Source organism: Pelecanus crispus, chromosome 3 (assembly GCF_030463565.1).
Source record: "Pelecanus crispus isolate bPelCri1 chromosome 3, bPelCri1.pri, whole genome shotgun sequence".
Taxonomy (NCBI): domain Eukaryota; kingdom Metazoa; phylum Chordata; class Aves; order Pelecaniformes; family Pelecanidae; genus Pelecanus; species Pelecanus crispus.
In genome coordinates this window covers 25,059,465-25,078,428 of record NC_134645.1, presented here as the reverse complement: position 1 = coordinate 25,078,428, position 18,964 = coordinate 25,059,465, and the positions used below count along the sequence as shown (strand labels likewise).

Sequence of the window (18,964 nt, the reverse complement as noted above, 5' to 3'; positions counted from 1 at the left end):
GGGTGCCGGCCTTCCCGGTGGGGCAGGGAAGCAGGGCTGCCTCTGGCACCGCTGCCTGTGTGCGCTGGCCTGAGCAGGCCCCCTCCGTCACCCAGGATCCTGAACAAGTTCCTGGACAGTTACCAGGAGGACGCGCTGCCCTGGCACGAGTGTGTGGAGCCCTGTTTGTCCTCCCTGAGTGCCCACAGCAGCGACCGGGAGGTGAGGGGGCCCCGGGACTCCCGGCAGGCAGGGGCGGCTTTGGTGGCTGTGCCGTGCGTCGGCCGGGCCTGGCGTTGGTGAAGCGGGGTGCCCGCCTGCAGCAGCCCGGCCTTGTGGCCAGCGTGCCGGGAGAGGTGGGGAGCGGCTGTCCCGGCCGTGGCCGCGTGCCGGTGGCTGGCGTGCCCAGCGCCGTGCCCGGCTGGGCTCTCGCGGGCGCTGCTGCGGTGTCGGGGTGGAGGGGATGGAGCACTGCAGCACCCCGCTGCTGGGGCCCGGTGGGTTCCCGTTGCCGGCCCGGCCGCTCACGGCTGCCCGCTCAGCAGGTAGTGCAGGAGGTCGTTGGCTTCCTGCACCGCCTGGCCAGCGCCAGCAAGGACTGCGCGGTGGTGATGTGCCGCGTGGGTGCCCGCGAGGCTCTGTCCAAAGCCCTGGACAAGCACAGCACGGCCCCGTCGCTGGCACCAGCCCTGCTCGACCTGGTGATTGACTGCGAGAAGTACGCCAGCCTCTACAAGAAGCTGACGACCAGCATCTTGGCTGGCTGCATCCAGGTGGGCCTGGGGAGGTGCGGCGGCGCCGGGGCTCTGGGTCTCGGGGCCGTCCAGCTGTCCTGGCCCCAGGGGCATCCGTCCGCTCTCTGCCTGCTGCAGCCCTGCGGTGGGTGAGGGGAGGCGGACCCAGGGCCCCTGCTAAGAGCCTCGCCCCACCCTGTAGCTGGTGCTGGGGCTGATTGAGGAGCACCGTCGGAGCCACCAGCCCATCAGCGTCCCCTTCTTTGACGTCTTTCTGCGCAACCTGTGCCGAGGCGAGTGTGGGGAGCGGGAGCTGGAGCCCTGCGTCTGGGCTGCGCCGGGCTGGCGGCTGGAGGCTCCACGTGCTGTCCCCACAGGCTCGAGCGTGGAGGTGAAGGAGGACAAGTGCTGGGAGAAGGTGCAGGTCTCCTCCAACCCCCACCGGGCCAGCAAGCTCACGGACGGGAACCCCAAGACGTACTGGGAGTCGAACGGCAGCACCGGCTCCCACTTCATCACTGTCCACATGCAGTGTGGCGTGGTGGTCAGGTGGGGCTGGGCCGGGAGGGCTGGGGGGCCTTGGGGCCGCGAGGGCCAGCGGCCGTGCGGGGAGGAGAGGGCTTTGGGGATGCGTGCGAGCCCTGCCCCAGCGGTCCCCATCCTGGGGGTTGCCGGATGTGGGCAGCGGCGCGTGGGGCTGGCAGGGGCCAGGGCAGGGAGGTGGGGACTGCTGGGCAGCACGGGGTTTGCTGCGCCGCAGGGAGATGAGCATGCTGGTGGCCAGCGAGGACTCCAGCTACATGCCGGCCCGCGTCGTGGTGCTGGGGGGAGAGAGCCCGGCCGCCATCAGAACGGAGCTCAACACGGTGAGTCTCGCACGGGCTGCTCAGGCCGTGGGGCCCGTGGGAGCGGTGGACTGGTCCTTGCTGTGCCCCGGGGAGGTCTGGCCCTGGTGCCGGGGCCCTGTGGGGTGCCCCGCTGGGAGGTGGGGGTGGTGGGAGCTGCGCTGCGGGAGCTTCCGTCCGGCTGTAGGCAGCGGGTGCCGGAGAGTCCGGCATGGGCAGCCCTGCAGCCCAGTCGGCAGCGGGCTGGTGTGCCAGGGCTGTGAGCCAGAAGCGGGGCCCCGGCGGGGGGTGCCCCGTGGCTGCGTAGGGGCTGCCGGGGGGGACAGAGGCCGTGGCTTTAATGGGGGGCAGCCAGGGGAGCGTGCAGGGCGGCTGTCGGTGGCTGCCTGGCATGCTGAGGGCTCGCTGTCTGCCTGCAGGTGACCGTCCTGCCCTCGGACAGCAGAGTGATCCTGCTGGAGAACATGACCCGCTTCTGGCCCGTCATCCAGATCCGGGTGAAGCGGTGCCAGCAGGTAGGGGAGCAGGGGTCCGGGCCAGGGAGCCGGCAGCGTGGGGCATGGGGGCCGTGCCTGAGGAGCTGAGGGTCGCGCTCTCCCGCAGGGTGGCATTGACACACGTGTGCGTGGCATCGAGGTGGTGGGTCCCAAGCCCACTTTCTGGCCCATCTTCAAGGAGCAGCTGTGCCGGCGGACGTTCCTCTCCTGCACTGCTCGGGCTCACGCCTGGTGCCAGGAGATCTGCCGGGACCGGGGGCGACTGCTGCAGCTCTTTGGCAGGTGAGTTGTCTCCTGGCTGTGCCGTCGCGTCCCCGCTGTCCCAGGGCCCGGGGGGATGGGGCCGGCAGCCCGCGAGGGGACTGCAAAGCCAGGAGGGGAGCAGCCGGGTGTCCACCTGGACAGGGAGGGGCCCTCGCTCCTCCCTGGCCACCAGCGGCCCCGGAGGGCCGGGGCCACCTTGGGGTCCCCCAGGTTGAAGCTGGGCACGTGGTCACGGCTAAGCCACAGGAGAGGTGCCCCACAGGGCCCAGCGCATCCTGACCCGGCGGTGGTCGGTTGGGGGCAGGCAGGATCTCACGGCCGCAGGTGCCGCACAGCTCCCCAGTTTAGTGCAGGCAGGGCCTGGGGGCAGCGAGGGGCCCTGGCTGCTGGGGGCGAGCGCGGCTGCTGAGCCGTCGCACCTGGCAAGGGGCAGGGCGGGGAGCGACCGCCGCGCTCTGCGTTCCTGGGGGAGTCCCCCACCGCCGGCCGGTGCCCGGCACCACTGCGTGCTGCCCGGTCGCCATTGCAGGCTGAACCGGGCGCTGCGGCATGAGCAGAGCTTCGCCGACCGCTTCCTTCCTGACGATGAGGCGGCCCGGGCCTTGGGCAGGACGTGCTGGGAGGCCCTGGTGAACCCCTTGGTGCAGAGCATCACCAGCCCAGGTACCCTGCGCTCTCCCGGGCCCGTCTGCGCGGTGCCCCAGGCTGCGGCACCCCGCTGTGAGCCCGGTTGGCCTCGCAGACCCCCACGGCGTCAGCCCCCTGGCCTGGCTGCTGAGCGAGTACCTGGAGAGCGTGGAGCCGCCCCGCCGCGCCACGAGCCGCGGTGCCGTCTTTGGTTCCCGCGTGCGGCGCCTGACCCAGCTCCTGGTGCACGTGGACCCCGACGGGCGAGAGCCAGAGGAGGCGAGAGCAGGTGGTGAGCGAGGGGCTGCCCTCCCGTGGGGCTGGGGGACGGTGGTCCAGAGCGCCGGGCTGCGGCCGCGGGGATCCCCTGGGGAGGGCCCTGTGGCACAGGAGGCTCCCGAGCCAGGGAAGGCTCGTGGCCGTGCCCCTGCGGTGGCCGTGGCCTCCCCGGCATCTCCTCTGCCCTGCGCCCCCAGGGAGAGGGGGAGGCCGCTGGCCGGTCAGCGTGCGGAGCCTGCCCACGGAGCCGCGCTGAGCCCGGGATTGTTCCTTGGCAGGCGGGAAGGAGGGGAAGAACAAGGAGGTGCCGGCCAGGGCTGCGAAGGCGGTGGTGGAGAAGTTGAGCAGCCTGCGGGGCATCTCGCAGTGCTGGCGCGGCGTGGTGCAGCAGCAGGTAGAGCTTGGAGGGCCGGCGGTGGGGGCCAGAGAGGGGGCCTGGGACCCCACACCGGGCAGGTGTCGTGGGGAGCGGGGCCTGGCGGTGCCCTGGGAGCGTGGGGGGGCACGGGGCCCCCAGGGGCGTGGGGACGGCCCTGCCGCCCTCGCCAGCCTGGCAGGGCTGGGGCGTCAGCCTGGCCCTGCGCCCAATCTGGTGGCGCAGGCTGGGAGGCAGGTACGGCGTCGGGCTGCGTCTTTCCTGCTGGGCTGCTGCTGCGCTTCTGTCCCGTCCCCGCGGCGCCTGCCCAGCCCCCGGGGCTGCGCTCCCGCCTCGCCGCAAGCTCTCGGTGGCCTGCGGCAGCCCCGGGGCCTCTGGGCAGCCCCTGTGCGGGACCCGGGCGGTTGGTGTCGGCAGAGCGAGGCCGGGGCTGTGGACGTTCCCGCGGGCCGTGGGTGCGTCCCGCTGCGGGGCTCACCCCTCTGGTGCCGTGTCCCGCAGGTGCAGCGGTTCCTGGAGGCGGCGGGGCAGGCGCCGGACCTCGTGGAGCGATACTGCGGGCTGTACCGGCGGCTGCGCGGTGCCACGGAGGAGCTCTTTGGGCAGCAGGCCGCCTTCGTGCTGGCCCTGGGCCAGGGCTTCGCGGGCGCTTTGCTGCAGCTCTCCTTCCTTACCACCCTGCACGTGAGTGGAGGGCGCGCGGCACCGGTGCCGGGGCTCCGGCCTCAGTGTCCCCGGGCGCGGGCTGGGGAGGCTGCCCTGGCCCACGGCCACGGGGCGAGCTCCGGGCGGGCGGTGTCCTGGCCCCGCACTGAGCCGCGGGGCCCTGCCCTGCCCTGCCCTGCCGGGGCCCTGGACGGTGCCCAACCGCGGGTGCTGGCGCTTGTCACAGCGTGGCCCCAGCCCCGCGTGCTCCTGCCTCGGGCTGGTGCCCAGCACCCTTGGCCCCTGCCCGAGAGCACCAGGGGTTCCCAGCTGCCCCCCCGGGGAGGTTCCTCCAGCCCGTCCCTGCGGCCCCCCAGCGAGCCCCCTCCAAAGCCAGCCCTGTCCCTCCCCAGGTGAGCGAGCAGTTTGCCCGCTACCTTGACGGGCAGATCCGGGAGCTCCATGGGGCTGCGGGCAGCGTGGGGCCGCTGCAGCGGCTGCAGCAGATCCTGGAGCCCTTCGTCGTCTTCAGTGGCCTGGAGCTGGCCCACACCTTCGAGCACTTCTACCGGTGAGGGGTGCCGTGTCTGCACGGCACCAGAGGGCCCGGTGGGGCGCGGCGGGGGAGGCGCAGGCGGTGCCGCGGCCGTGGCTGAGCCCGGCCTGGCGTGGCAGCGGTGCTCCCGCTTTGCTTTTCCCGGCTCTGGCGCGTGGAGGGAAAGGCCGCGAGGGCCTGCAGGCGCTGCCGGAGGCACGTTCCCTGCTGGCGACGGGGAGGGGAGATGGGTGCTGCCGGGCCCGTGTGCCTTGGGGTGAGGTTGGGGTCGGGGCCGTCTCTGTCTGCGGGCGGGTGGCTGATGGCCGCGGGGCTCGGGCCGGCCCCTGACCCGACGCTGGCGGCTGTGGCAGGCACTACCTGGGGGACCGGCTCCTGGCGCAAGGGCCGTCTTGGCTGGAAGGAGCCATCGTGGAGCAGATCGGGCTGTGCTTCCCCAGCCGCTTCCCCCAAGAGATGCTGAGCAACTTGGCTGAGTCGGAGGAGCTCCAGCAGCAGTTTTACCTCTTCCAGCTGCAGGAGCAGGACAAGCAGCTGCTGGAGCTGGACACAGGCGCGGACAAGGTGAGCGTGCCGGTGGGGTGGGGAGGCTGGGGGCTGCCCACGTTCCTCGCAGGGATCCTGGGGCCTGTCCTGAGCCACCCTCGTGTCCACGTGCCCAGGCCCTGGGGACGGCCTCGGTGGCGGATGCGCCGGAGGTGAAGGTGCTGGCCCTGTCCCCGCGCTGCTGGCCCGTTTCCCCGTCCTGCTACATGGATGAACCTGGGAGGTTTTTCTCGGCGGCCCTGAGCTCCCCCCTGGACGAGTTTGCCGACTTCTGCAGGCGGAGTGAGTGTCGCGGCAGCGGGTGCGCGTGGGGGTCTCGCCGGGGCCCGGGCCCTCCGCAGCGGCTCAGGCAGAAGCGGCAGGAGCGCTGGGGCGTGCCGGGAGTGCCTGGCGGGGCTGGCCCCCGGCCCTCGCGCTGATCCTGTCTCTGGCAGGCCAGAGCCAGCTGGGCTGGGAGTGCACGAAGCCCCGGCGGTTGCAGTGGACGTGGCTGGGCCACGCCGAACTGTGGTTTGGAGACTGCGTCCTGCACGTGTCCACGCTGCAGATGTACATCCTGCTGTGCTTCAACAGCGCCGAGGTAGGAGCTGGGGCGGCGCTGGGGTGAGGGAGGCAGCGGATGCTGGAGCGTAGCAGGGCCGTGTCCTCCCTTGCGGCAGGGTCTCCAGCGGCCTTTGGGGCGCAGGCCCCCCTTGTTTGGGTGGGCCTGTGGCTGGTGGGTCTTGGCTGCCATTCCCCTCCCGTGCCCTCCTGCAGGAGGTGGCTGTGGAGGCCCTGCTGCAGGCTACGGGGCTCCCTGCTGACCTGGTGCACCACGCGCTGACACCGCTGACCCAGGGCGAGGGCGTCCTGGTGCGGAGCGGCACGCCGGGAGGTGAGTGTGGGGCTGGGGCACCCCTGGGGAGGTGCTGGTCTGAGCTCCGAGTGGGTGCAGGGCAGGGGCACTTGTAGGGGAAGCGAGTGGGCTGGGGCGAGTCCGTCTGCTGGTGCTCGGGGCGCAGGTCTGCGTGTCAAGCTGGGGCCTGAGGCCGCGTGTAGGGCTGGGGGTGGTGTGTGGGGCTGGGGCTTGGGGCCATGCACGGTGCGTGGGTCAGCGTGGGTGGTTGGGTCTCCGGTCTGTGCGTGGGGTTGGGCACCGGGGCCAGGGGTTGTGCACGTGGCTGTTGCTTGGGGCCGTGTGTGGGGGACAGGGCTGGGGCTGACGGCTGTGAAGGCAGCAGCGGGAGGCCCAGGGTTGGGTCCAACAGCCACACGCGTGTCCTGGGGCTCCTTCAGGGCCCAGCTCGGGGCTTGGCTGACCCCGGGCCGGGTGCTAGCTCCAGGTGCACTGCGGCTGAACCAGGCAGCCCTGGCCCGTGCCTCTGGCCGCCACCTGAGGCTGCTGCCCCGGCAGAGGTACCTGCGGGCGGAGAGGGCTGAGGTCAGCGCCCTGGAAAGGAAGAGGAACATCCTCTGCTGCCTCATCACCCGCATCCTCAAGGTGGAGAAGCAGCTTCACATTGACAACCTGGTGTTTAGGGTATGGAGTGCTTGAGCGGGTGGAGAGGGGCCGCCTGGGTGCTGCGCCGCACTGCAGTGTGGGGCTCCCTTGTTGCTGTAGGTGATTGATGCCTGTCAGAAGGGTGAGCTGGGGCCAGGGCTGCAGTTCCTGAGCTTCTGCTGCCACAGCGTGGACGTGCTGTCCTGCGTCCTGCACCTGCTGAACCAGGGCTATGTCCGGCGCCAGGAGGAGAGGCCTCATGTCTTGGAATACATCTCTGCTGAGCCCACAACACCTCTTGGGGGCCAGGCACAGATGGTTTTCCAGAGCAAGCCACCAGAAGCATCTCTGGATGAGGACAGCATAGACTGCCTGTATCGGTAGGAATGCATGTCACCAGGTGTGGAGGGGTGTGCATCTCCATCTCCACCCTGTATGGACATGACACGGTTCTCCATATGTCAGGTTGAATCCTGGCATAGGCAGGTCGGAGGAGTTTCTTATGGCAATGCTGCAGATGCCAATGGGGCACACACTTAGTCCAGAAGAGGCGAAGCTGCTCATGAACCAGACAGTACAGCAGGTCCAGGATACTCTGAGCATCCCGGATGATGTTGCTCAGCACCTCCTGATGCACTGCAGGTGGAATGTGGATTTCCTGATCCAGTGCTATGTGGAGAACCGTGAGACCCTGCTCATCTCCTCGGGGCTGCAAGTGCAAGATGCCCAGCCCCCCCCGAGCCCAGGAACCCACTGCCCAGTTTGTGTGAACCAGCTGTGTCCTACCGAGACGCCACCAACCCTCTGCTGTATGCACTACTGCTGCAAGGTGAAGGTCCTGCGGTCTTTGGCTCCCGTAACTTGGTAGGGAATTGCTGGTGCCTAGCTGGTGGCAGTTGGTTGGCTTTGTCTGAAGCTGTTATCAGGTGACTTTCACAGAGCTCATACATTCTCTTTTCTCAGCTCCCTTGTTTGTTGTGCTCCTTCAGCTCCTGATTAGTCTGTTCCCATTTTTGTGTTTTTGAGTATTTATCCATGGTTTGTGGTGGTTTCATGCTCCCTTTGCTGGGTGGGGTGGGCTTCGAGGGTCACATGACCCAGGTGGTGCAGCTCCTGTGTAGCTCTGATCTCCTCTTCTGCCTTCACAGCCCTGTTGGAGTGAGTACCTCACGACTCGCATTGAACAGAACATGGTTGTCAACTGCACCTGTCCCATATCTGAGTGCCGCGCACAGCCAACTACAGCCTTCATTTGTTCCATCGTTTCCTCCGAGGAGATTATAGCCAAGGTGAAGTAGGAGAGGTGGTTACGGGGTGTCCAAGCTATGTTTCATTTTGGTCATCACTAGCAGATAATCTTGCTGCTGCTTTTTCCCTTCCCATTACTAAGTCTGGCAGTGTGATAATTGAGGCAGACCAGATTTCTGCACAGGGGTGTCTGTTGTTTCTGACTGTGGTCAATACCAGCTATTCAGGAAAGCATAACATCAGCAAAACAGCACAGTGGTATTTCCTCTAAGCATGTCTCCAGCAAATATCATTTCAGGTGCATCCTTAGTTGAGGACCAGGTGAGAGCTGTGGTAGCAGCTCATAACAAGTATCCTCTGCTGGTGTGCTGGAAGCAATTGTAAAATCTAGGACAAATGAAGGGAAAACGTTTGAGCAATTTCATTTTATTGCTGCATCAATGGCCCCAATGTCCTTTCTCTTCCACCAGCTGTGGCTGCCACATGGCAGACTTTTTGTTAACTGTTGGACAGAACAGGAGTCTCGTCTGTTTTCCACTGCTCTGTTTAACAGGTCTCTACCAACGATTGCTTCTCCAGAAATATTCTTTATTTATATGGCTTTGAGCACCTCATGTTTTTGTGAAGATGACAGAAGTTACCTCATCAGACTTAATGTTCACTCTAATTAAGTCTGTGTGCATCTACACACATCTCTAAACCGGGCTTCCTGAGCTCTTGCTCACCTTGGTCCTCAGTCAGCAGGGGGCAGCAGGAGCTGCTTGATCTGAGGCAGAAGCTACTTTTTCTCCCTATTCTTTCAGTTTTTAGTTATTAATTAGAGCTGAATGTCCTCCCCACCTAGTGGCAGAGCTGTGGCTGTCACATGGCAGACTCTTTTTGTTAACTGTTGGACAGAACAGGTGTCTCGTCTGTTTTCCACTGCTCTGTTGTTTGACAGGTCTCTGCCAACAATTGCTTCTCCAGAAATATTCTCCTTCTCTTCCAGCTTGTTACTGTCATTATGATCTTGTGTGAACAGTCATAAAGAGAAGTGAACAGTAGATGTAAAAACTGCTCTACCTTATAAATTTTCTTTAAGCTTGAAAACTGGCAACTGAAATGGGCAAGGCTACAGAAAAGCATTTCCATGTATCTTTTCTATCTTGTTTTCTACAAGAAGTGCTTGGAGAATTAGTGCATGTATCTGGGCAGTTCTTACTGGCTTTGCAAATCCTGTAGTCACACCTGTCTGAGAGCAGGATTTAATATCCTATTGCTATAGCTATTTTATTAAAAAAGAACATTACTGCAGGTCAACATAAATTGCAGCCAATTTTAACAAGTTGCTCTGATGCTCTCACTGAAATGTTACCTGTTTCCCTTTTTGCTCAGTAAGTGGTATGGCTGGAGCGTTAACGCCTCGTGCAGTGTCACACATATGGTCATAGAATAATTTAGCTTGCAATAATCTGTGGAGATCTCTGGTCCAACCCTGTGCTCAAAATAGCCAGATTATTTTGTGAAGATCTAATGCTGAAGTTAAAACATACTGCTCCAGGTTCAGTCTTCTCTGCATCTTACATTTAGGTACATTTAGGTAGCTCTAGGCAGTGGTAAGATTCCCCCTCTGCTGCCTTCTCCCCATGCTGAACAAACCCAGCTCTCTCAACGTCCCCTCCTACATTCTGTGCTCCAGCCCCTGACTGTCTTGGTGGCCTATGTACAACATTTTCTCTAGTCTGTTGAAGTCTTTCTTGTACTTGGGAGCCCAAACTGCTCCCGGTATCCAGTTGTGTCAGCAGTGCCACATAGCTGTGAGAAATCCCTTCCCTTGCCTGCTGGCTGCACTTTTGCTAATATAAAAGATTATTTGAGTTTAAACTTTTCATGCTTGTATTTCTAAAAAACATACACCCTGTCATGTTTCTGAAAGAGGTTTTCTCTCAGCCTTGTTTCTCTCAAGTTCCTTGAGAGCCTGTTCTTCAGAGGTGGTCTTCCATCCTGCCCCCAGGGATTCTCTGCTGGGAATCATGCCATAGGCTCCATACCTGGATTAACTCCAGCGTGTGTAAAGGTTCCTCTGAGATCTGTTGGTCAGTGTCATGCGGTACTTGGCAACTTCTTGATTGTACATGGCTAGCTTTCTTCCCAGACCTTCACTGGACACTTGTTCCCTCTCCTTTTAGGCTTCCTGAGAGCAGCTCTTTCTCTTACGGTTCCAGTAGGAATCCTAGATCCTCTTCAGCAGTTGCATCTCTGTCTCCTCCTCACCAAGAAAACTCCAAACATCAGAAGTTATGAAATTCAGCCTCTGTGAAGGCTGTGATTTGGTGCTGTGTGCTGACTCAAGTACCCATTTATCTCTCTGGGTACTGGTGTCTGGGTAAAAATGATCACATCACTTATCAACAGGATGACAACAGACACAGATGTTGACTCTCTTTGAGAAGAATGAAGTGGCTTTGTTGAGACTTTGCCTCCACCAGGCATTTTGCCATGACGCAGGCTGACATCCTTGCATCCAGTCAGTGCACAACTCTCTGGTTTAGGTTGCCTGAGGAAGAGAATGAACAAGAGAGAATAACAAAGAGAGAGAAATGAATGAGAGCCCTGTCTGAGCCCTTCAGTGCTCAGGGCTTGCACCTTTTCTCTCTAGTGCTTGTTGTGACGTGTATTGTCTTTTCTGTGCCTGGTGGCTTTAGAGCAATTCTCCAGGTATGCAAAAATCTGTGCAGGAGGGCTGTGAAGGCTACAGGATTTCTTCTGAACATCCTCTAGCTTTGTGTATGTTCGCACAGTCCTTACACTGTAGTAACTGAGCACAGAAAACTAAGCTACTATGTGCAGTGTAGTTGCATCCCTGGGTCCCTACCTGAACAGTCTCTTACTGATAACCAATTTGCCTTGTCCTCTGCAGTAACGTGTAGAGGCTGTGGGCAAAGCGAGTCTCCTTCCCCTTTGCACATCATGTAACTAAGGAAAAGTCTGAGAAACTTAAAAATAGAAGTTGTTAAAAAGAGCACCTGATAGCTTTCTGTGGTGAGATGATTGGCTTGGTGAATGAGGGGAGGAATTGTTTATCTCAGCTTTAGTAAGGCTTTCTACACCATCATCCACAACATCCTCTTAGAAAAAAACTGATGAAGTGCAAGCTGGATGCGTGGACGGTGAGATGGCCTGCTGAGTTCAAAGGGTTATGATGAATGGCAGAAAGCTCAGCTGGAGGCCAGCCACTTAAGGTGTAACCTTAGTTGATACTGAGGTTAACGTTGTTTAACATCTTCACTGATGACCTGGATGATGGGACCAAGTGCACCCTCAGCAAATTTATAGATGATGAACAGCTAGGAGGACTGGTTGAGGCTCCAGATGGTTGTGCTGCCATTCAGAGGGACCTCAACAGACTAGAGAACTTAGCAAACAAGAATATCATTAAGTTCAACAAAAGGAAATGCCAAGTCCTGCTCCTGGGGTGGAATAACCCAATGCAACAGTATGTGCCAGGGGCCAACCATCTGGAAAGCAGCCCTGCAGGGAAAAAAAAAAAAGGGATCATGGTGGACAACAAATTGAACATAAGCCAGTAACGTGCCCCTGTGGCTAAGAAGGTCCACTAGCATCTTAGGTTGAGTTAGGAAGAGCATTGACAGCAGGCTGAGGAAGGTGATCCTTCCGCTCTATCCAGTGCTGGTGAGACCACATCTGGAGTACTGTGTCCATTTCTGGGCTCACTGGTACGAGAAGGACATGGACGTACTAGGGAGAATCCAGCAAAAGGCCACAAAGATGATTTAGGTTTTGGAACACCTCTAGGAGAAGCTGAGAGAGCTGGGTTTGTTTAGCCTGGAGAGGAGAAGGCTCAGGGGTGGACATGTGTAAATACACAAATGGGATTAAGGAGCCAGATTCTTCTTGGTGATATCCAGTGAAAGGATAAGAGGCAGTGGGCACTAATTTAAATATAAGGAATTCCATGTAAACATAAGAAAACTTTTTTTTTTTAACAGTAAGGGTAATGGGACATTGGAACAGGTTGGGCAGAGAGGCTTGTATTCTCTGTCCTTGGGTGTGCGCAAAACCCAACTGGACATGGTCATGAGCAACCCTGCTTTGAGCTGGAGGGTTTGGACTTGTTTTTATCTCCAGAAGTGCCTTCTAACCTCAGCTATTCTGTGATTATATGAAACGGTCTCCAGCTATGACACGAGGAGGGGGGGAATTTACACAAAGGGAATGAAAGAGTATACTAACTTAGTGCTGTTTTGTTGTGAGCAGTTCAGTCAGACGTAGAGCCCAGAGGCACCAGACCCCAGTTGTTAGGCCTAACCATGCAGCTTCGCTGCCTTAAATCTCTTTCCTGGCTGCTTATTACAGTATGAAAAAGCTCTCCTCAGAGGCTATGTTGAGTGTTGCTCCAACCTGACATGGTGCACCAACCCTCAGGGCTGTGATCAGATCCTCCTTAAGGATGGACTTGGTTATGGGGCAGCCTGTTCCAAGTGCTCCTGGATATCCTGCTTCAACTGCAACTTCCCAGAGGTGAGACTGAGCTGAATCACAGGCAATACTGTCTTGGGTTTGGCACACGGCATTCTGCTTTTGTGTGGCTGACTCTCTCTTTCAGGCCCATTATCCTGCCAGCTGCAGCCACATGTCTCAGTGGGTGGATGACGATGGGTACTATGAAGGAATGACAAGTGAAGCCCAAAGCAAACATCTGGCTAAGCTCATTTCGAAGCACTGCCCAAGCTGCCAGGCTCAGATAGAGAAAAATGAGGGGTGCCTGCAGTGAGTATCCCTTTTTGTTTGCTACTGGAGACAGGAGAGGGCAAAGACATACGGTTAGGTCCACTGTGCTGTTTTTTTTTGGCTGTGGAGTAAGAGTTATAGCAGGTCTGTTTTATAGTTTTAGAGGAATGAATAATTGCTTTTAATTCCTAGGAAAAGCAAAATATTCCCCAGCATTCAGAGTTAAATCTATTGATAGCTCTGCAGTAGAACCACAACTCTGCAGTACCTTTTCACAGCGCACACTTGTCTGCTCTCAGAATCTGCTATAGGCATACAGAGGTACAGGTTAGGGGAGTGGATATCTCGGCACCATTTTTTTTTCCTTCTCACCTACTCCTGTAACTTTAAGCAATTTTCTTTTAACTGCCTCTTTTAGATTGGCTCGGATCTCTGGCAGCTTTTTACACGATAGGGGAGTTACCTCCAGCTTTGAAGGCAGGGCTTAGGAGTCGCCATTTGTTTCTTTCTTGCACTGGTGGCCCTTAGTGCGCAGCTATGATTTGTCCCCACATGTTGTGTGTGGCCCTAGGGCTGTGCAGTGCCTTTCTGCACTGTGGAGTACTGCATTACTGAGGGAAGAGGGGAGGTGCTCATGTGGATCTTGCTTCAAAGTATGGAATGCTTAGTGTTCACCCTTCAAGTACTTGGTAAGTTGGTACTGTGAGATCATGCTGCCAATTTACCCAGCTCATTTTTGGAGACACAATGACTGGTTTTAAGCATCATCTGCATCCAGCAAAGGCTTTAAAAAATACATGCAGGGAAATGCATACTGCTGAGTGAATGGGAGTGACTGGGTTGCACACTCCAGCCCTGTGGTGTAGGGGAGCACTGGGAGAAACAGTGTGCAAGTGGCTGTTAGGACTGAGTGATTCCCATTTTTTTCTTCTCCTACCATGCAGTATGACATGTGCAAAGTGTAATCATGGCTTCTGTTGGCGTTGCCTCAAGCCCTGGAGGCCGACTCATAAGGATTATTACAACTGCTCTGTTATGGTGAGTGGTTTGCTATATCCCAGTGGTTCATGCTTGTGTTCAGATGCACCTGGCCTCTCAGATCTCCGCTTGTGCCTTGTACTCTGGACTTGGTGCACTTGCCAGTAGTATTGATGGTATTGTCAAAGTCTGTATGTGTGGTAGCCATTTCCAGGCAACCCTGGTACTTGAGGGGAATTGCTACAGGTTACTTCTACCTTTCCTTTCAGGTGAGTAAAGCAGCTTGGCAGGAGAAGCGTTTTCAGGATTACAATGAGAGATGCACCTTTCATCATCACGCAAGGGTAAGGCCTCCTCCTTCCTTTGCAGATGCTGACTCTGTTGCCTTAGCCCTGGTGAGCAGGACAGTTTCTGTTGTGTCTCAGTGTATTTCACCTGAAGCTGAGAGCAGGCTTCAGATCCAGGTGGGGATGCCTGGTCATTTCACCCTTGCTCTGACGTAACAGGTAGTTCTTGGCCTGCTTTCTTCTACCAAGTCTGTTGTGGAAACTGAACACCTAATTTATAGGTCACGTGCTCAAACTGATGCAGTACTTGGAAGCAATGGCGAGTGAAGGCTGAACTCTGTCTAGAGCTGAGATACTGTAAAAGGTTGAACTGATAGCACAGTAGAGATGTCATAGTTGGATGCAATAAATGCTCTCCTGCTGCCTGCATCTTCTGGGATGGCACTTCAGGATGCTTAGCAATTATATGTGTGGAAGGTGCTATTTTTTTGATCTTGTGGAGCTTGACATAAACTTTTTTTTCCCCCTCCTGTGGTTATTGCAGGAATTTGCCATGAGCCTGAGGAACAGGGTTTCTTCCATCAGTGAGATGCCAAAAATTAGGACTTTGACCTTTGTTCTTGATGCCTGCAAAGTGCTAGAACAGGCACGGAAGGTAAGGCTGGATAACAGGCTTGCTGATGTTTAGGCCTAATTCTGTCGGTGTGTTTTATGCCTTTCTTAAAGTGAGGAGACACCAACCTTGCTCTACTCCAAACAAGGGGAGGCAGAAAAAGCTTGCGGGGAGGAATAGCATCAGGACACGGGAAGAGCTCATGTCTGCCTTTCCCTGCTCTCGCTCTGAGTTGGGCTCTATCTGCAGTGTTCCTCACAGTCAGGTCATAGGATTTGGAGCTTAGCTCAAGCTGACACCATGGAATCAGCACAAGGATCTATATTTAGCGTTTCATATACTGGGTTTTGTCCATTCCAATTTGAAATGACTCAGTGGTGGTACTTACCTTTTGAAAGCTCTCCTGATGCTGTGTTAGGAAGTCCCTTGTGATGCTCCTGTTACATTTTTCCTTTCTTAACTTTATTTCATGAGCCGTGGGTATTTTGGGAGCACTGAGTTACCTACTGCATGCCCTGATAGCTGCATTATGAAGGATTTGCAGTGCAGCCACTGGATGTGCAGTAAGCCTGTGACAGCATAGGCCTGCAATGTCTTCTGTCTCCTGAAACATAGCAAGGAGGTGGGAATTGCCTTTGCAGTATTGCCTTTGCAATATATACCTTGTTTGTGCAGGCAGACTTGATTTTGAGAGAGGCATGTGGAATAAGGGTGTCTGACCCTGTTTTGTCTTTTCAATATGGTAGCCCCTGTGTTTGCCAGGATACATATCATGCTTGTTTGCTGCTGCTGGCTTTTCTGGCCCAGTTCTTTAAATAGAGACAGTGGTCTTGTTTCCTGCTGGGTACCTGGGTGGCTTTAGGGGTCATTCATTCATAACAGGGGTTTGTCACTTGTTGAAATGCCTTTGTCGTGGGCTTTTGGTGCTGTATAGCACCATGCCTGCTTCCCTTGGGGCTCAGTTCTCTCAGTTCGTTGCCACATGAGTTCAGCCTGGGCTGCCCAGCAATGTGTAGATTCTGTGTGCTGGTTGCTTTGACTCTCTGCCTGCTGGTCAGTCACACTTGTTGTGCATTTACAGTCTGTGATCTTGTGATGGTTTGCAGGTGGGAACAATCAGTTATTTCAGATTTCAGTACAAAATAATTAGACATTCATTTCTAATCCTATGAGTAGCTCTAGGTAGCCTGGCACTGCTGTCACTTGGCATAGTGGTTCACTGGGCTATTGCCACAGACCAGAAGTGCTGCCGGGCTTCTCTCAACCACTGATACGTAATGAAGTCTGGAGGGGTTTGATGCTACTCTCTTCTTGCCCGCTCTGAAGTTGAAGGAGAATGCTTACAGCATCATCTGTACTGCTCCAGGTGCTGGCCTACTCCTGTGTGTACAGCTACTATAACCAGGACACTGAGAGCATGGATATTGTGGAACAGCAGACCGAGAGCCTAGAGCTGCACACTAATGCTCTGCAGATCCTTCTGGGTAAGTCCCGCAGCCTCTCCAAGGTAGAGACTAGCATTGTGAGCTATGTGGTTCAAAGGGTGGCAGCTCTGTAGTGGGGCAATAGCATACACTCCAGCACCCAGCTGGTCTCCCCACTTCTCCCAGCCCATTTTTGCCTTCTTGATGTAATTTCTGGGAAGTCGACTGAAGCCATTTGGCTGCTGGTGGAGACTGATGCAGTAAGGAGCAACATGTTCCCTTCTGAAACAGGAATGTATGTGTACAGGAGACCTAAGTAGCTGTGACTGGCTTCATAATCAGAGCCAAGGGATTCGGTCTCTGCTTAAGAGTGTGGGAAGCAGTGTGACTTTGTTGGCCTTGAATTGCAGAGGAAACCCTGCTGCAGTACCAGGACCTGGCCGCTTCTCTTCAGCTCCTGAAAGCAGAGCATTTCAGTGCTGGTTTGGAGTTGGTACACCAGATCAAGAAGCGTCTCTTTGCAATTCTCTGGCACTCCACACAGGTGAAGTCCACATGCCCATTAGTGGCTTGTCTTGCTCTGGTCTAGTTTGATCTTGGGCAAACCTAGAAAGGGGCTTGATCAGCTGAGGGGCTAGACTCTGTGCTCTGTGTATGTAGGGAAGGGGTTTGCAGCACAAAATACAGCCCAAATCACATATTGTCTCTCTTCTGGCTGTTCTTCCATGCTAGCAGGATTTCCATGTTGGGCTCCAGACTTTGGCAGATCCTGGTCAGAGAAAGGTGAAACTCTCAAATGTGCCTACTTCAGCCCCTGCCTGTATAGGGTGAGTTTTCTTAGCTGGGTAACAAGGAAAGGTGGGTGAGTGCAGACAAAAAGCAGGTGACCAGAGTTTTCTTCTGTGCTCACTGACATACAAAAGAGTTAATAACAGATACTGATTACTTGCATTCTGTGTTGTGGCTTGAGATAACAATGTAAGTGACATAGTGGTGCAGGGAGACCAGCAAAACCTCTGCTTGGTATGCAGCTATGGTCAAGAAAGCTACATCACTGGCAGACCCAGTTATGGAAGTTTCTCTCCCTGGACTCTCTTGGGTTTCTGTGGAGAGTCGCACTCTTTCTTCAGAGGTGTATCAGAGATCTCGGAGGTGTCTAGATCAGAGAAGCAAGAATAAGAACATACATGGGGGGAGATGGAAGGACCTGACATTTATTTTAGGAAGGGAATGGAGAAGAGGTGATAGAGCTGTGAAATAGTGTGTTGAGAGGTGAAATGGATGGTTTGTTGTTTCCCTGTCCTAGAGTACTGAGCTGGCAGGTAAGTGTGATTGGAAGGTGATGAGTTCAAAAGAAAGTCCATTCCTGTAGGACACGCTGTTTGAACCAAGAAACACAACTGGCATCTGCTATCCCAGTGTGACCAGTCCCCTCTGACAGCTGCTGTGTTTCCAGGAGCTGAACAGGGTGCTGAGTGTTGCAAGAAAGAATGACAACTGAGTCGAGAGACACTCTGTTTCAGAGCAGGGTTTCTGGTCTCCTTGGTATAAGGCTGAGACACTGCTGGTGGCAGACTGCACCTTGTTGGTCCGGTCACACAGGTGTCTGTCTGACACAGCCCTGTGCTGCATGCATGGATAAGGCCATTTAATCACCTTCTCCTAGGTGCACCTGCATGGCTGCTGTGTCCCTGAGGCATGGCTTTGGATGGGAGTGCTGAGGTGATGGTAGAAGGGAGGACGAGGGTGGTGTGGGTCTGGGTTGGTGTTGCTGCTCGCAGCTGGGGCTCATCTCTGATGCTCTCCTCCTCACAGGGCAAAACGTACCATCTTGTGCGACTCCCCCAACACAGATGAAGGTGGCGAAGAGGTTGAAGATGAGGAGTATGAACCACAGTGGCAGGAAGACTATGATGACGATGACGACCTTGATGAAGACAACTTTCTGTTAGGTGATGAGTCAGATAACCTTGATTGTGATTCCTACTTTGATGATGATGATGCCTATGACTAGAATTGGGCTGTCACCCAGCCTGCCAGCCTGGACCTCTGCCTCTACTCTGTCTCAATCAGTTTGTATCGGTGTCTTTCCTCAAAGACAGTGAGGAGCTCTCAGGCAGAACGAAGAGACATTTCCTCTGGGGGCTACTTGCTCGGTGACTCCCCTTTAAATATGTAGAAACATTGCTCTGGACAGATGGGCTGTGTTACTGTGGCCACCTCTCAGAAAGACATCTCCTTGCCTTTCTCCCTTGTCTCCATTTCTGCCTGTGGGTATCTAATTGAGTTAGAAAGTCCCAGTCCAGCTGCAAAGTGAGCACTGCTTGCCACCTGTTAAAGGACTGTTCAGCGTCCTTGGGCGTGCTCTCCCCATGGACTGGGCACAGGTGAGTGTGGCATGTGTCCTAGCATGGCACTGTCTAATCCAGCCAGGGTCTAGAAATACTGTAAAGCGATGTGTTTACACTGAAGTCAAAGCCTCCCATCTGGAGCTGGTGGGATTCCCTCCAGATGGATGTGGTTCAGTGCATTCCTCTAGTTGAGGGGGGCAGCTTTTTTGCTGTTTGTTGAAGTTGCTGTCTTCTCTGCTGTGAAGCAGGATGGGCTGCTATGAGCGGCACAAGTTTGCGGGACTGTTTTTAAGTGTATAAATGTATGCACGCACACACACAGACACACACACTTATGAGATATATATATATATATATGCAGAGGTTGTTCAGATAATACTTTATCTTTGCAAAAAAGAAAACCCTGAGAAACAAGGGTTGAAAAAAGTTCTGTTGAAAAATGAAACAGTTTTCTTCTAGCACAAGCCTCCTTGTTGTCTCTGGGGAACATGGGTCTGAAGGGAG

General features: G+C 56.4%; 1 protein-coding gene across 1 annotated transcript in view; it reads left to right on the top strand.

Moving 5' to 3' along the window:
- LOC104033101 (cullin-9) overlaps positions 1-18,918 on the top strand; it is a 36,250-nt gene extending 17,332 nt beyond the window's left edge. Inside the window, exons 13-41 of the mRNA XM_075707591.1 lie at positions 96-201; positions 522-752; positions 916-1,006; positions 1,091-1,262; positions 1,474-1,579; positions 1,978-2,073; positions 2,162-2,337; positions 2,849-2,982; positions 3,062-3,238; positions 3,504-3,619; positions 4,103-4,285; positions 4,660-4,817; positions 5,156-5,366; positions 5,465-5,630; positions 5,783-5,928; positions 6,105-6,222; positions 6,671-6,867; positions 6,949-7,208; positions 7,294-7,657; positions 7,977-8,117; positions 12,433-12,597; positions 12,683-12,846; positions 13,752-13,845; positions 14,055-14,129; positions 14,617-14,727; positions 16,052-16,169; positions 16,520-16,653; positions 16,845-16,936; positions 17,925-18,918. Coding sequence (XP_075563706.1) covers positions 96-201; positions 522-752; positions 916-1,006; positions 1,091-1,262; positions 1,474-1,579; positions 1,978-2,073; positions 2,162-2,337; positions 2,849-2,982; positions 3,062-3,238; positions 3,504-3,619; positions 4,103-4,285; positions 4,660-4,817; positions 5,156-5,366; positions 5,465-5,630; positions 5,783-5,928; positions 6,105-6,222; positions 6,671-6,867; positions 6,949-7,208; positions 7,294-7,657; positions 7,977-8,117; positions 12,433-12,597; positions 12,683-12,846; positions 13,752-13,845; positions 14,055-14,129; positions 14,617-14,727; positions 16,052-16,169; positions 16,520-16,653; positions 16,845-16,936; positions 17,925-18,123 — 4,501 coding nt within the window. The 3' untranslated portion in view covers positions 18,124-18,918. The remainder of the gene's footprint in view (positions 1-95; positions 202-521; positions 753-915; positions 1,007-1,090; positions 1,263-1,473; positions 1,580-1,977; positions 2,074-2,161; positions 2,338-2,848; positions 2,983-3,061; positions 3,239-3,503; positions 3,620-4,102; positions 4,286-4,659; positions 4,818-5,155; positions 5,367-5,464; positions 5,631-5,782; positions 5,929-6,104; positions 6,223-6,670; positions 6,868-6,948; positions 7,209-7,293; positions 7,658-7,976; positions 8,118-12,432; positions 12,598-12,682; positions 12,847-13,751; positions 13,846-14,054; positions 14,130-14,616; positions 14,728-16,051; positions 16,170-16,519; positions 16,654-16,844; positions 16,937-17,924) is intronic.
- The last annotated feature ends 46 nt before the right edge of the window (positions 18,919-18,964 follow it).